This window comes from Rattus norvegicus, chromosome 4 (assembly GCF_036323735.1).
Source record: "Rattus norvegicus strain BN/NHsdMcwi chromosome 4, GRCr8, whole genome shotgun sequence".
NCBI classification, from domain to species: domain Eukaryota; kingdom Metazoa; phylum Chordata; class Mammalia; order Rodentia; family Muridae; genus Rattus; species Rattus norvegicus.
Genome location: NC_086022.1, coordinates 25662243 through 25675281, shown reverse-complemented (window position 1 = coordinate 25675281; position 13039 = coordinate 25662243). Strand labels below are relative to the sequence as shown.

At 40.1% G+C, this 13039-nt stretch overlaps 1 protein-coding gene across 5 annotated transcripts in view; it reads left to right on the top strand.

Moving 5' to 3' along the window:
• Elapor2 (endosome-lysosome associated apoptosis and autophagy regulator family member 2) overlaps nucleotides 1-13039 on the top strand; it is a 195387-nt gene that overhangs the window by 85403 nt on the left and 96945 nt on the right. For 4 of the 5 annotated variants that reach the window (XR_010065695.1, NM_001109345.1, XM_063286607.1 and 1 more), the window contains exon 2: nucleotides 942-1062. The exons of the other annotated variant lie outside the window; for it this stretch is intronic. Coding sequence is in view for 3 of the 4 variants with exons in the window: in NM_001109345.1 (NP_001102815.1) it covers nucleotides 942-1062 (121 nt within the window). In the remaining variant the exon portion in view is untranslated. The remainder of the gene's footprint in view (nucleotides 1-941; nucleotides 1063-13039) is intronic. 5 annotated transcript variants of the gene reach the window in all.

Here is a 13039-nt window from a genome sequence, read left to right as displayed (position 1 = left end):
AAACTGATGGTTTTGGAGAGGTCTTGGCACATTCAGGTTGAAACAGATTCTAGAAGAGGAAGTGCTGTGAGAAAAAGTAGCAGCCGTGGTCTTCCATTCCCAGTTTCCCTGTGATGATGTTACTTGGTGGTTCTATTGTTGCCTGTCTTTAATATACTAAGGTAGGTTAACCAATGGAGAAAGCAGACAGTTCCCACTCAACACTGACGTGTACAGCCAGGGTAAGGACAGGAATGAAATTCAGTGGCACAGTACTTGCCGTGTAGATATGAGGTTCTGGGTCCAGTCTCTAAGTGTAGGCTACTGAAATAAAACTTTTATCTGGTAGATTTGGAATTTCTCTCGTTGTCGAAGTACCCATGAAACATTTTGTTCTGGTTCCCCAGTTCAAACTTTGAAGTCACCACGAGAAGAGACAAGTGGATCTTAATTGGGCGGTTGTAATAAGTGATCTGTTTTAATATATTTGCCGAGGTAGGTGTGAATTAAGCCTCAGAGAATGGCTTTAAAAAGTTCTGGCAGTTTAGTGGTGTTCGGATGATTAGCCGTTGCATCATCTGTTAAGTTTTAAGCAAAGCTAGATGAGGTCAGTGGAAATGATTGGCAGCTTTGAGACAATGGCAGCAGTTGACTTCCTCGAGTCATTTATTCCCTTATATCTGTTGGTTATGTAGATCCCAAACCCCACAGTGGAGACATAGGAAGCATGTTGTAGCACTTTCAGCAGATAGATAGTGTTGAGAGCCCTCTTCTCATCAGTCCTTCAGTGCCCACTCTGTAGTCCAGGGAACAGTTTGATTAAGGAAATGCTGTCCTGGGTAGGGTGGGAGAGGGATGAGACTCCAGGAAAGAGACCCCAGGTCATTTGGGATGATAGAGACAACTCACCTCACCAGTTAGAACTGGCTCTAACAAAGGCTTGTTTTTGTGATTGTTTGCAGAAAGATTACCACTTTGAATATACAGAATGTGATAGCACTGGCTCCAGGTGGAGGGTCGCCATTCCGAATTCTGCAGTGGATTGCTCTGGCCTGCCTGACCCAGTGAGAGGCAAAGAATGCAGTATGTTGTGATTTTTTTTTGACCATTTGTTTTCCTGATTAAACCGTAAACTCATATTAGTTTCTAGATGCCATTAGAATAAACCCAAGAGACCTGGCCACAATGTATATGCAGTGTTGCTACCTAGCCAACTGATGGGGGTAGTGGCTCATTCCTTTAATCCCAGCACTTGGGAGGCAGAGACAGGTAGATCTCTGTGAGTTAAAGGCCAACCTGGTCTCCAAAGTGAGTTTCAGGACCACCAGGGCTACTAAGAATCCATGTCTTGAAGAAACAAGATGGGGTGGTGGGCAGAGAGAGAGAGAGAGAGAGAGAGAGAGAGAGAGAGAGAGAGAGAGAGACAGAGAGACAGAGACAGAGAGAGACAGAGACAAAGAGAGACAGAGACAAAGAGACAGAGAGAGACACACAAGAGATGGGGGTGGGGGTGGAGAAAACCTCTAAGTTGTCATGAAGTATATTTTTATTTTTGCCTGTCATCACTACCACTGTATGCAGATCTTCTCGGAATGATTCTTTTTATTTGCCATAGAAATAGTTTAACTATTTTAAGTGTAACTTGTAGAATGTCTATGGGATCGCTTGCTAATGTTACATCCAATATCTCGTTTTCTGACAATTATTCAGCATTCATAATTAACACAGAGGGATGTGATCAACTCTATTTTTATTTATAAACTACCTTCTAAAACATCGTTTTGCCAATTGGAAGTTTATGCTGTGAAATAGGCCAGATGTGGCCTTGGGTTCTAGAGCTGGCAGAGAAACTATTTTGATTTTTCTGTGGGTCTTCCAGAAGTGTTTGTAGAAGGCTTCAGTTTCCAAATGAATAAGATGAGTAAACAAGTTATTAAATGTGTGCCTGACTCCTTCTTACTCATACAGTATTTATGTTACTCAATGGAAAAGTTAAATATCAGCAGTAGGTATTATCATGACTGCAGTGGTTTGACAGATGAAGAAACCAGAAAAAAGTAGCCATTACTTCTGATTTTAAAGAAATGCAACGAAAACCTGAGAGCCCCCATGGTCAGGTGCTCTAGTAAGAATCAGAAGAGACAGTGGGGTCGATAGAGAAGAAGATGCAGCCAGACCGGAGTCTTGACAGTCAGTGGCACACAGGATCTGTTCTCAGTGGGAGCAGAAAGTGGTTAAGGGAAACTAGAGTCTGTGTGCCAATGAAGTAGTTGCCCTATTGCAAATTGGTCTCCTAGAAAATGCGTATTGTACTTGCCAATCCTTTGTACTCTTGGGATTAAGTTTTTGGCTCCTTGTAACCAGCCATATTTGGAGACACTAACTATTCTAAATGCTTACTCTGTGGATAGGAGATGTGTTGGTTTGGGCTCGTTCTGACTGTCCCATTTACAGAGGATTATAGTGCAAGATGGTACCCGTGGGAATTGGCAGTCATTCAGTAATTCCAAATCAAGGCCTCACTCGCTAGAAGTTATATTTAGCATTAACCAAGGGTCCCTAATTTTATTACAAAACCCACGCCTAAATAAGAAAGACTTCTACTTGAATGTGGCAGAGACCTTTTGCAATCAATATTTTCGTAACATTCCATAGGTAAAAATTTGAATTTGTCTCTTCAACAAGAAAAAGTTTTCTAAAGCCGTAATAGTCAAGTTTCTTTTAATCATAACATACTTTGAAAATGATGCTTATAATACATGATAGCTGGGACACTTTTTATATCAGCTTTTTTGTCTGAAATCTGAAGTTGTCACTACTCCTGTATGATATATATATATATATATTTATATATGGAATTCTATAGATATTATATTATATATACATATATTCTTCTGGCAACTATTGGTCTGACCTTAAAACTTTTACTTTTTCTTTGTTATGGTCAAAGGCAGTTATTTTAAAGCTCACAAGTTAGTTATATTATGCACATTATTTCCATATTCCCAGTCTTTAGCACCTTCGAGTTCTACTGTTGATCACAACTACCATTTCTTACTCTGACATCGAGACAGACACGCTGCTTAGAGCTATATCCTCTCCTTGGTTACCTCTGGAATATTTGCATATACATAATGGGATATCTTGGGAGTAACATCCAAGTCAAAACACATAATTCTTTTGTATTTCATATATATCTTACATACCTCACCCACAATTAGTTTTATGTAATAGTAAAAGTTATTTGTTACAGGAAATAATTCTGTAGAATTTTCTCCTTGTGGAGAAAATTTGGCATACATAGACAACTCAGATTTGGGAGAATTTGAGCTTTTCAGATTAGGAGTATGTATAAGTTCTAAGAGTCCTTCTGCTGGAGGGAAAACAGACTTGAAGTGGGACGGTAACTTTCCTCAGTCTGCATGCGTCAGGTCTAAGACTCCCCAGCAGATGTATTTGGTGGCAGAGCTAGCCTCTCTTCACTGGGGATGTAGCCAAGGTGCTTTCTGCTCTCCTGGGACTTGGCTCAGACAGAAGAAAACAGGTTAAAAAGTAGAACATAGCAACCTGACCTAAGCCTAAGGGAGGTCGGGCAGTGGTTGTGCAGTGTATGCTTTTCTCAGATATAGTATTTCTAAATTTCGGCAAACCCAGATGTTGGCCTTTGTTGAAACTATTACAGGTTCTTGATGTATAATTACATAGGTCTTTTCTTTTTGAAAAAGGGGCCAGTAGAGGCCTTTTCTGAGGAATAATCATGGAATCAGCTTTTCCAGAAGATTGGGTAAACTCTACAATATATTTGCTTTTCAAAACCATCTAGAATCAAGTTGCAAATCTCCTCAGAGGTAAAGAAAAGTCATCTATCAGCTTTTGTTATGTTGAATCCCTGGGCATATGTGATTCCAAAGCTTGTAGGGCTCTGGAAAGGCAGGGAGGGGCCTCTGTTAATGACACTTGTTCCAGTCTGTGTTGTCCACTCTGCTGGGGAAAGCTGGTCAGTTTCCTAGTGCTTCCCGGACACTGAGATGACCTCATGGCTCTGCATTTCTCTGCTAGCTTCAGCTCACTCTCTGGGAGTTTGGCTGTTTCTCCCAAGGCCCTGGTGCCAAGTCTATTATCTATAAGAGCTTCTAATTCACAGTCAGGGCCTTGCAGATAGCATGCCTATTATCTATAGGGCCTTGCAGATAGCATGTTTATTTTCTTTAGGGCCTTACAGGCAGCATACCTCCTGAACCACTGCACTGTTCATCCCTATCTTAGAACAAGAGCCTGTCACCCTCTTTAAACATCACTCCTGGCCCATTATCTTCTTTTCCCCTTGAAGCAGAAGAGTTCCTAAAGCACTTCTTAAGGCTTGGGGCTTCTTTGATGCTTTTAGATTGTCATCTTTGAGCGATCTCCTACTGCAACCACACATCCCAGAGACTGGGGCCTTTTTGGCTTCAAACCAAGGCTTAGAAGTGAAAGGTGAGGGCCTGACTCTCTTGGGAGATATGATGGTGAAGAGAGTTCCTTTGCCTTTATGTATTTTTAGAGAGGTCTAAACCACTGAAGAGGAAATGAATGGATCTGTTTCTTTTATATTCTCATACTTTTGGGTAGAGAAGGCATACATAATTTATCACTCACTCCTTTGGATATTTCCAAAATCATAATTTCAAGAACAGCTTTAAAATACAGCATTTTCCAACCAAGGATAACGATTCAAGATGTTCCATTTAGAAAGTGACCACCAAACCAATTCTGTCTTGTGAACTTAGTTTAATTGTGTGCTTCAGTGTTGTTATATCAGTCAATTAATGATACATGGGACACATGAAGTCAGATATACACTCAGATGTGCACAGAAAGATGTACTATACAAGCAGTAAACATGGATGCGTAGTTTACTTTTGTAACTCCTATGTAGGAGCTAAGGGATTGATCTGACTTTCATGAAATATAACTTTTATACAACTATGCCTGCATACATTTGTATTCTGATCTTTCAATGATTGGTTGTAAATTAATACTCATTTTACCTGGATCAATAAGTGCTATGCTCAGAATAGTTTTACAAGTCTTTGGGTACATACTTTTCTCGTGTTTTTTTTTTTTTCAAATCTTTTTTATGACCCATATCTAATGGTTTCTGAGAAATACGCAGATAATCAATGTGCACTTATATTAGAGAGATATTCCCTTACTTGTAGAGGCAAAGGGAAAATTGTGTTTGCATGTGTGAGAAAAATAGAGAGAGATGTCAACACAATAGATGGCCAGTACAACAGCAAGATAGAAAAACTAGAAATATATTGAACATCAGAATCGCTAAACATGTAAGGCAAACATTGACATTTAAAGAGATAAATCTAAGCCATAGAATAATAGTAGGAGACTTCTGTATTTCGCTTAAGTAATGAAAATCTACCCTAAAAGGAAACTTCTAGAAAAAGGTAGATTTGAAGAGTCCTTAGGCTAGAGGGCCTTGACAGAGTGTTTTATTCAGTTGCATCATGATGTATATCTTCTCAGATACGTGTTGGATGTTCTGAAGGAATACTTGCATGCTAAGTTGTAAAACATATATTTGTTAACTTCATGTAACTATAAAATATAAGTTTATATTTTATAAACTTTATTGTAAAACTGTAAATAAATAAAAACTTCACACACTAAAACTAACCAAATCCAAAGCTTATTCAACTTCTATATAGTTGGGGTAGGTGTTTGGAATGGAATCTGTTGAAACGATTGAAATCTTTTCAAGAATCTTTTTCTAACTATAATGGAATGAAATCAATACCCAAAGAAGGGAAGATGCATAAACACAGGCCACCTGGAAGGTTCTGCTGTTCAGATCAGATCCCTTGGCAGACAGAGTCCCAATAATCACCATCTGAGACTCCAGTTAAGAGCATTAAGAGTCATAAAGGGGTTGGGGATTTAGCTCAGTGGTAGAACGCTTGCCTGGCAAGCACAAGGCCCTGGGTTCGGTCCCCAGCTCTGAAAAAAAAAGTCATAAAGAATCCCTGGTGGGCTGACCCTCAGAGTGGGAACATGGGAAGATGCACTATGGCTGCAGGCCCCGGAGGCCTCTTCATGTTCAGGGTGAAGACAACCGATGAAACGGCTCACTAGGTTCAAGAGAAGGCCCCAGGCAAAGATGTTTGAACTTACTGGAGAGAGGACCCACTACTATTCATTAATCCTCTGCTGCTGGAGAACTGGGCTCCACAACTGTAGCTTGGGACCCAGGAGTGCCAAAAATACACCACAGGGAAGGGCAGTCTTGCCAAGCATTAGAAAAGAGAGTGTCCATAAGCGAAAGTAAAAAAGGCACCTTGGCCACACATCATTTTCAGAGTGGATGAGGGATTTAAACTTCAGACTTGAAAATAAAGTACAAGAAGATCATGGAGGAAATGTATGTATTCTTGGGCTGAACTGGGATTCTTTTGCATTTGACTCTAAGGCTCAGAGGTAAAACCCTAAACATAACAAACTAAAGAACAACACAGTACATTTTGGGTCAGAGGCAACCTAGAGAACTGAAAAAAAGTATTCACAAGGCTAATGGAGGACTTATGATGCCAAACAAACGGGGAATTGGACTATCCAATATCAAACTAAAGCAAGCACAAAAGTTAAAAATATTAGAAAGTGGCCTGAACGTATATAATTATATTTCTCAGAAAGGATATAAAGGGTTGATAACTCTGTGTAGAGTTGTGTATCATCTCTAGAATCAGGGAAATGCAGTGAAAGCCATGGGGGATATGTTATTTATAGCTTTCATGATGGTCATTATTAATCAATAAAAAATCAATGCAGAAACTTGAGAGAAACATAGACCCTTGTATACTGTTGGTACAAATGTAAATTAGTACAGCAACTAGAAAATAGTATTGGGTGGTTTCTTACTCAACTATGAAGAAGGAAAATAGATGGAATTGGATAAAATCATGTTAAGTAATACAACCCACACTGAGAGAAAAATGAGGGTCATGTATTTTCTTGTAGATGTGGAACATTAAAGGGACAAGAGGTGAGGAGCAGGCAAGTGTTAGTAATGGAGAAATACACACGATAAGAATATGTCATATATTGCTATGAAAATGTCACAAAGGAACCTACGATTTTCTGTGATCAATACATACTAATAACATTTTTTAAATCCTGAAGGCAGAATTATCATGCGATCCAGCAACCCCACTTTTGGGAACTTAGCCTAAGATTTTGAAGCCATTATGTCAGACGGTACCTGACTAGTGGTGTTTACTGTGTCATTATTTATGATTGCCAAGTTGTTGAATCAGTTTAATTATCAAAACATTAATGGAAGGGCGTGAGAGAGAGAGCTTAGTCATGAAGAACTGTTCTTCTGTGGTCAGGATGACAGGAGTTTAGATCTCACCATCTACAAAACAAACCAGAGTCCAGTTCCTAGTAGGGCAGTAGCATGAGAATCTCAGTACCTAACAGAGAAAACACAAGCCCCGGATTCAGAGAGATACTTGCTTCAAGGAGGAAAGCAGAGACTAAATACCTCATACCCTTGTCTGGCCTCTATTAATGAATAAAGATATCTATATCTATATATCTATATCTATATATATGTGTGGTATGTATATGTATATGTATAAATATATATATTCTCACACATATGTATGAATTCCTCTGTACAGAAAAATGCAAATGCATGTGTGTGTGTGTGTATGTGTGTGTGTGATTTGTGTGTGTGATATACCTGTACTTGGAAGGCTAGGTAGGAAGATCTCCTTGAATTTGGAGCCAGTCTGGATTATATAAACAGTCCAGAGCAGCCTAGGGTACCAAGTATTATCCTGTTTCAAAAAATAAATTTTAAAAAATAGAAAAAAATTCGATAAATATCAACTATTTACAATGAAATTCTATACTGTCTTCAGAAAGTTATGAATTTTTAAAAATTATGTCATTTTTAAAAGGGAGGGTGATGCTGGAAAGTCGTTAATTGCTCAGGGAATCATGAAGGACACTACAGAAGCAGAGAGAGGCAAACACCACAACCTCAGTTACATTTGCTTACTTGTGAAATCTAAACCAGTTGAAGTCACAGAAGCAGGGAGTCGAATGGGAACATGTTATAAGACACACAGTGTTTCATTTTGTTAGGAAGAATAGATGTCAGTTATTCAGAATAAGAGATATGTTAATTAGTTTAATTCAAATTTTACCTAGAGCATGTATGTCACTACTTTATATACCGTATATATGCAATTGCATTCTGTCACTCTCCATTAAAATCTTAGAGGGAAAAAATCATGCTTGACTACCAGTAAATTTTATAGGAAGTTAGTTATGCTATGAGTTTCCATTGCTACATCCCTACACTGTTGTCTTTTTTTTTTAAAAGATTTATTCATTTATTATATATAAGTACACTGTAGCTATCTTCAGACACACCAGAAGAGGGCATCGAATCCCATTACAGATGGTTGAGAGCCACCATGTGATTGCTGGGAATTGAACTCAGGACCTCTGGAAGAGTAGTCAGGTGCTCTTAACCGCTGAGCCATCTCTCCAGCCCCACTGTTGTCTTGATAATGGTCCTTACTGGTATCTGATAGCTTAACGTCAGTTCTAACTCATTTGTCCTTATTCCATAATTTTTATTGAGCTTTAATTCATTCATCATCACTTATTAAATATCCCTTATGCTCACTGGCAAGAAGAATAGAAAATTGTGAACATTTTCATGTTTTTCAGAGACCTTCATTTCAGCAAAGGAAAAGTAAATAAAGCCACTGCAGGAAAGGTGTGAAGGGTGGGGGACTGTATTATCCAGGATGACCTCGCCAAGGACAGAAGATACTCAGATGGCATTAAATGCCTCACGGTGAAGCAGATGTGTGTCATCTGTTATCAGCTGAGCAACCTTGGAAAACTATTTATCTTCCATTGGTTCATGCAGGAGAAACATGTATCCTGATTTAGGGCTATAATGGGATTTAACCTCCATACATTTTGGTACCAACCATGTTAACTCACTGAGAACTCCCCGCCCCAAGTGGTTTTTAAAGTTCTTCGTCTTGGTGGCATAAAGTAGCTTGCTGGGGCATAGGGATACATGCTGAATGGAATGAGTCTGGGTTTTCCTGAGTCTTCTGTGAGTACTGCATGGCTAGCTTTCAAGGGAAATGTGAGTGAGTCAGAGATTCTGGTAAATGCCATAGTCTTCTCCTGGGTCATGCCAAGGACAAGGGATTTCAACCTAAAGACAGCCACAGGTTCAGGGATTATGAGCTAAAAATTACAATTCATTTGCCTGGAGTCATAAATACACAGCACTGTTTAGTAGGAATGGTAGATGAAGTACTAAGAATAAATTATCTTTGTGGTGTGACCGACACAAATTTAAATGCTAGATATGCATGACCTAAATTATTTACTTATCACAGCAGCCATAAAACCAGTTTCTATCGTGAAAGATAAAAGTTTTAAAGTTGCCCCCCTAGACACAAAGTTTAGAGCAGAAAAACAAAACAAAACAAAACAAAACAAAACAAAAAACCCAAACAGGTTAGGCCCCAGAATTGTATGTTCCAAGAAGCCTCTCCTAGGGCTATAGAATGGATAATTACATTGGCCAGCTCAACAGCTTTCTCCCAGAAACTAGCTGACCATAAATCTTAGAGAACAATCTTGAGAAGCAGGAAACAACTTCTAGGAACTAGCGGACCATGAAGTTAAACAATCTGAGAAGTAGGAGACAGCTTCTCCTAGGAAACAATCTTGGGGGACAGAGTTCTTCCTTGTGATTTTTCACTGTTATTCTATGATGCCATCCCTGCCCCCTCGGGTTGTGGTTTCTCCCTTTAAATACCTCTTCTCCCAGCCTCTTGGGGTCGAACTCCACTGCCCCTGCGTGGGATACGAGTCTCGACCCCAGTGCACTGGTTGCTGTCGATAAACCTCATATGATTACAACAAGGACGGTCTTGTGTGAGTTCTTGGGGGGTTGCGTCATCCCGAGACTTGAGTGAGGGTCTCCCCACTCCGGGGGTCTTTCAATCACATCTTCTGAAATGTTTTTAACAGAAGAGCTGAAGCAATGCCTGGTAACACAGTTAGGTCACAGTCAGAACTGAACTGGACGTCAGACAGTTGAGGATGTGGACAACTTTTATTAGCATTAATTTTGATCATATTGTTTCATCTCCCCCAGCTCTTTAAAGATCTTCTCATCTCCCTGCCCACCCAACTTGTTTTTTATTCTCTTTTTCTCTCTCTCAAAGAAGAAAAAAAATTAAGAAGAAAAAAATACGGAAAACTAAGGAAAAAAAATCTGTAAGACAAAATATTGAACAAACAAAACCAACTCTCTCTTCTCCCTTCTCTGTCTCTCTGTCTGTCTCTGTCTATGTCTCTGTCTCTGTCTCTCTCTCTCTCTCACATATACCTATGGAATCCATTTTGTGTTGGCCAACCCCTGGAATGTGATTGATTTTTCTTTACCAAATTCTTTCCCTTAAGGCTCCGGGATCTATGTGAGAAGGTAGAGGTAAAAAAGAATGTAAGAGTTAAAGGTGGTGGATGAAGCCAAGAAAACAGCATCTTCCAGACAGAACAGGACTGATGGACACATGAACTCTTAGAGACTGACAGCATGCACAAGACCTGCACAGGTTCAAACCAGACAAAGTCTCCAGCACTGAGACCATCTTTTTGTTTGTTTTTTGAGACAGGATTTCTCTGTGTAGCCCTGGCTGCCCTGGAACTCACTCTGTAGTCTAGGCTGGCCTTGAACTCCTAGTGATCCACCTGTCTCTGCCTTCTGAGTGCTGGGATTAAAGGCGTGCACCCCCACCACCCAGCTGAAATCATCTTCTTAACCCCACGGTACTGCCCCTTTAGAACCTAGCACAGTGCACACCAGACCAGTGTCATCCCTCCTTGAGGAGTGTGTGCTTTCCCTAATAGCTCACTCTTGGTAAAAATCGATATATATACAAGGTAGATAAAATGAAATTTTGAGAAGATTAGATCTAAAGGCTCAGATATATTTTTGTGGGTTAAGTTGGCTTAACATCTCTGCCAACTTTATTTTTATTTGTATGCATTTTCTAGAAAGAGTAGCGTCTAGTAGGTAGAGCATTGAGAAAGTTTATAGTGATGTCCTTATATCCAGAATTAGTTCAGCTAATTTGTGCCTCACATGCCAATGCTTTATATGTAGCATATGCATTCCTTATTTAACAAACATCAAAAATAGGCAGAGTTTTTAATCTACAGGAATTCTTCATTTAGAATTTCATTTTTTTTTCAATGTGGAGTACGCTGTGATGAGACAGCTGGGATCCTCTACTGACTCTCAAGAAGGTTCTAGAATTAGTTCTACAGTACTCTGCCAATGGAAACACTCTGGTGTCCTGAACTCTCGGCATCACTGGATATCAGCTTTTGATGGTGAAACACAAGTATTTAATAAGAATTCATTCTGTGTGGACCCAGACACTTTGTTCTCAGGAGTCTTAGTGGGGGAATTCTGGCGTTCATTTCTAGATGGGACCTTGAGGGTACTCGACGTCCCATAAGTGGCAGGTGAGAGGCTGGAGTGGATGACAGCCTTAAGAGATGAGATTTTAAAAAAAATGAGAACAGCCAGAGACAGGTCTATGGCAATAGTCATGTTTGATGGGACTGTGGTTAAGGGAGCTTATCTGAATAAAAGGTTTCCCAAGGAAGGGAGGGAATTTAGCTCTCAAAACTACAGTAAGGTTGGAGAGAGTCTCAGGAGGGAGAAGATGACGGGTATTTCTAAGGACAGAGGTGCTAAGAGTAGAGTGTTGGGGGCATAACCAGAGCTGAGAAAAACAATTTCATAGATGTGTTGCTTTGTCTCCTTTGTTGAGTCCCCAAGTCCTCTACACATATTTCTTCTGGTAACCTTTGCCATTATTGCTTGTTTCCTTCCCTCCCTTCTCCTCTTGCCTCCTTCCTCTCTTCCTTTTTCCTCCTCCCTCTCCTCCCTCCCTCTCCTCCCTTCTCCTCCCTCTCCTCCCTCCCCTTCCCTCCTCCTCTCTCTCCTCCCTCCCCTTCCCTCCTCCTCCCTCTCCTCCCTCCCCTTCCCTCCTCCTCTCTCCTCCCTCCTCCTCCCTCCCCTTCCCTCCTCCTCCTTCTCCTCCCTCCCTCCTCCCTCCTTTCCTCTCTCTTCCTCCCCCACTCTCTCCTTTTCTGTCTCTTTCTCTTCTGCACCTTAGGTCATCTTGTTCTCAATGAACTGAGACTTGTCCCCTTCCTGATAAAATATCGATGTCAGCAAACCACAGTAGTACAAATACATTTGTGTTTTTCATTGTCTTTTAAAGGTGAAAACTACCTTCGCTTACCCTGAAAAGAATGGAATCTTCTTAGGTATTCTGTCAATTTAATGAGGATTGTCTGTTGTTTTACATTGCTCGGTTTCCCTGGCTGATAGGTTTTGTATTCAGGACTTCTGCCTGACTTGACCATGTGAGGATGTGTATGAAGGAGATGTGTTGTGAGAATCAGTGTTTAGATAGGAGAGGCAATACTTTACTAATGTTCCTTAGAATGGCAGTTGAGAGTTCAGCTAGAATTGGTTTTATTAATGTGCCTTTGTGGATCTCTTTGCTAATTTTTATTTTGTACAGAAGGAGGTGAAAATTTTTATCCTCTAAGGTGTTTCCAACTAAAATCTTAGAAATTCCATCTGTGTGGTCCACATTTTCTCTTAACAGGAAGTTAGATATCGTTATTGGTAGGATTTGACTTTGAAAGTCCAGTTCTGATCATTCAGCCATATGTGGCCTCTGCTTGCATGGTAACTGCACACATTACTTCAAGTAGCTTTGTGGCCATGCTAGACCTAGAATTCATGTCTTCGGATTTCCAGGGCAAAACTTTTCCTAATGCTGTCATTTCTGCGTTAAGTGGAGGCAGTGGCTTTCTCTGTTTCACTGTAGTAAACTCTTCCAGCATCATGGTCCCAAGAACTTTACACTTGTGAAGCAGGAGGCAGATTCTGTTGGACAGCATCTGCTGTGAGTGCCTATAAAGATGTTCAAAG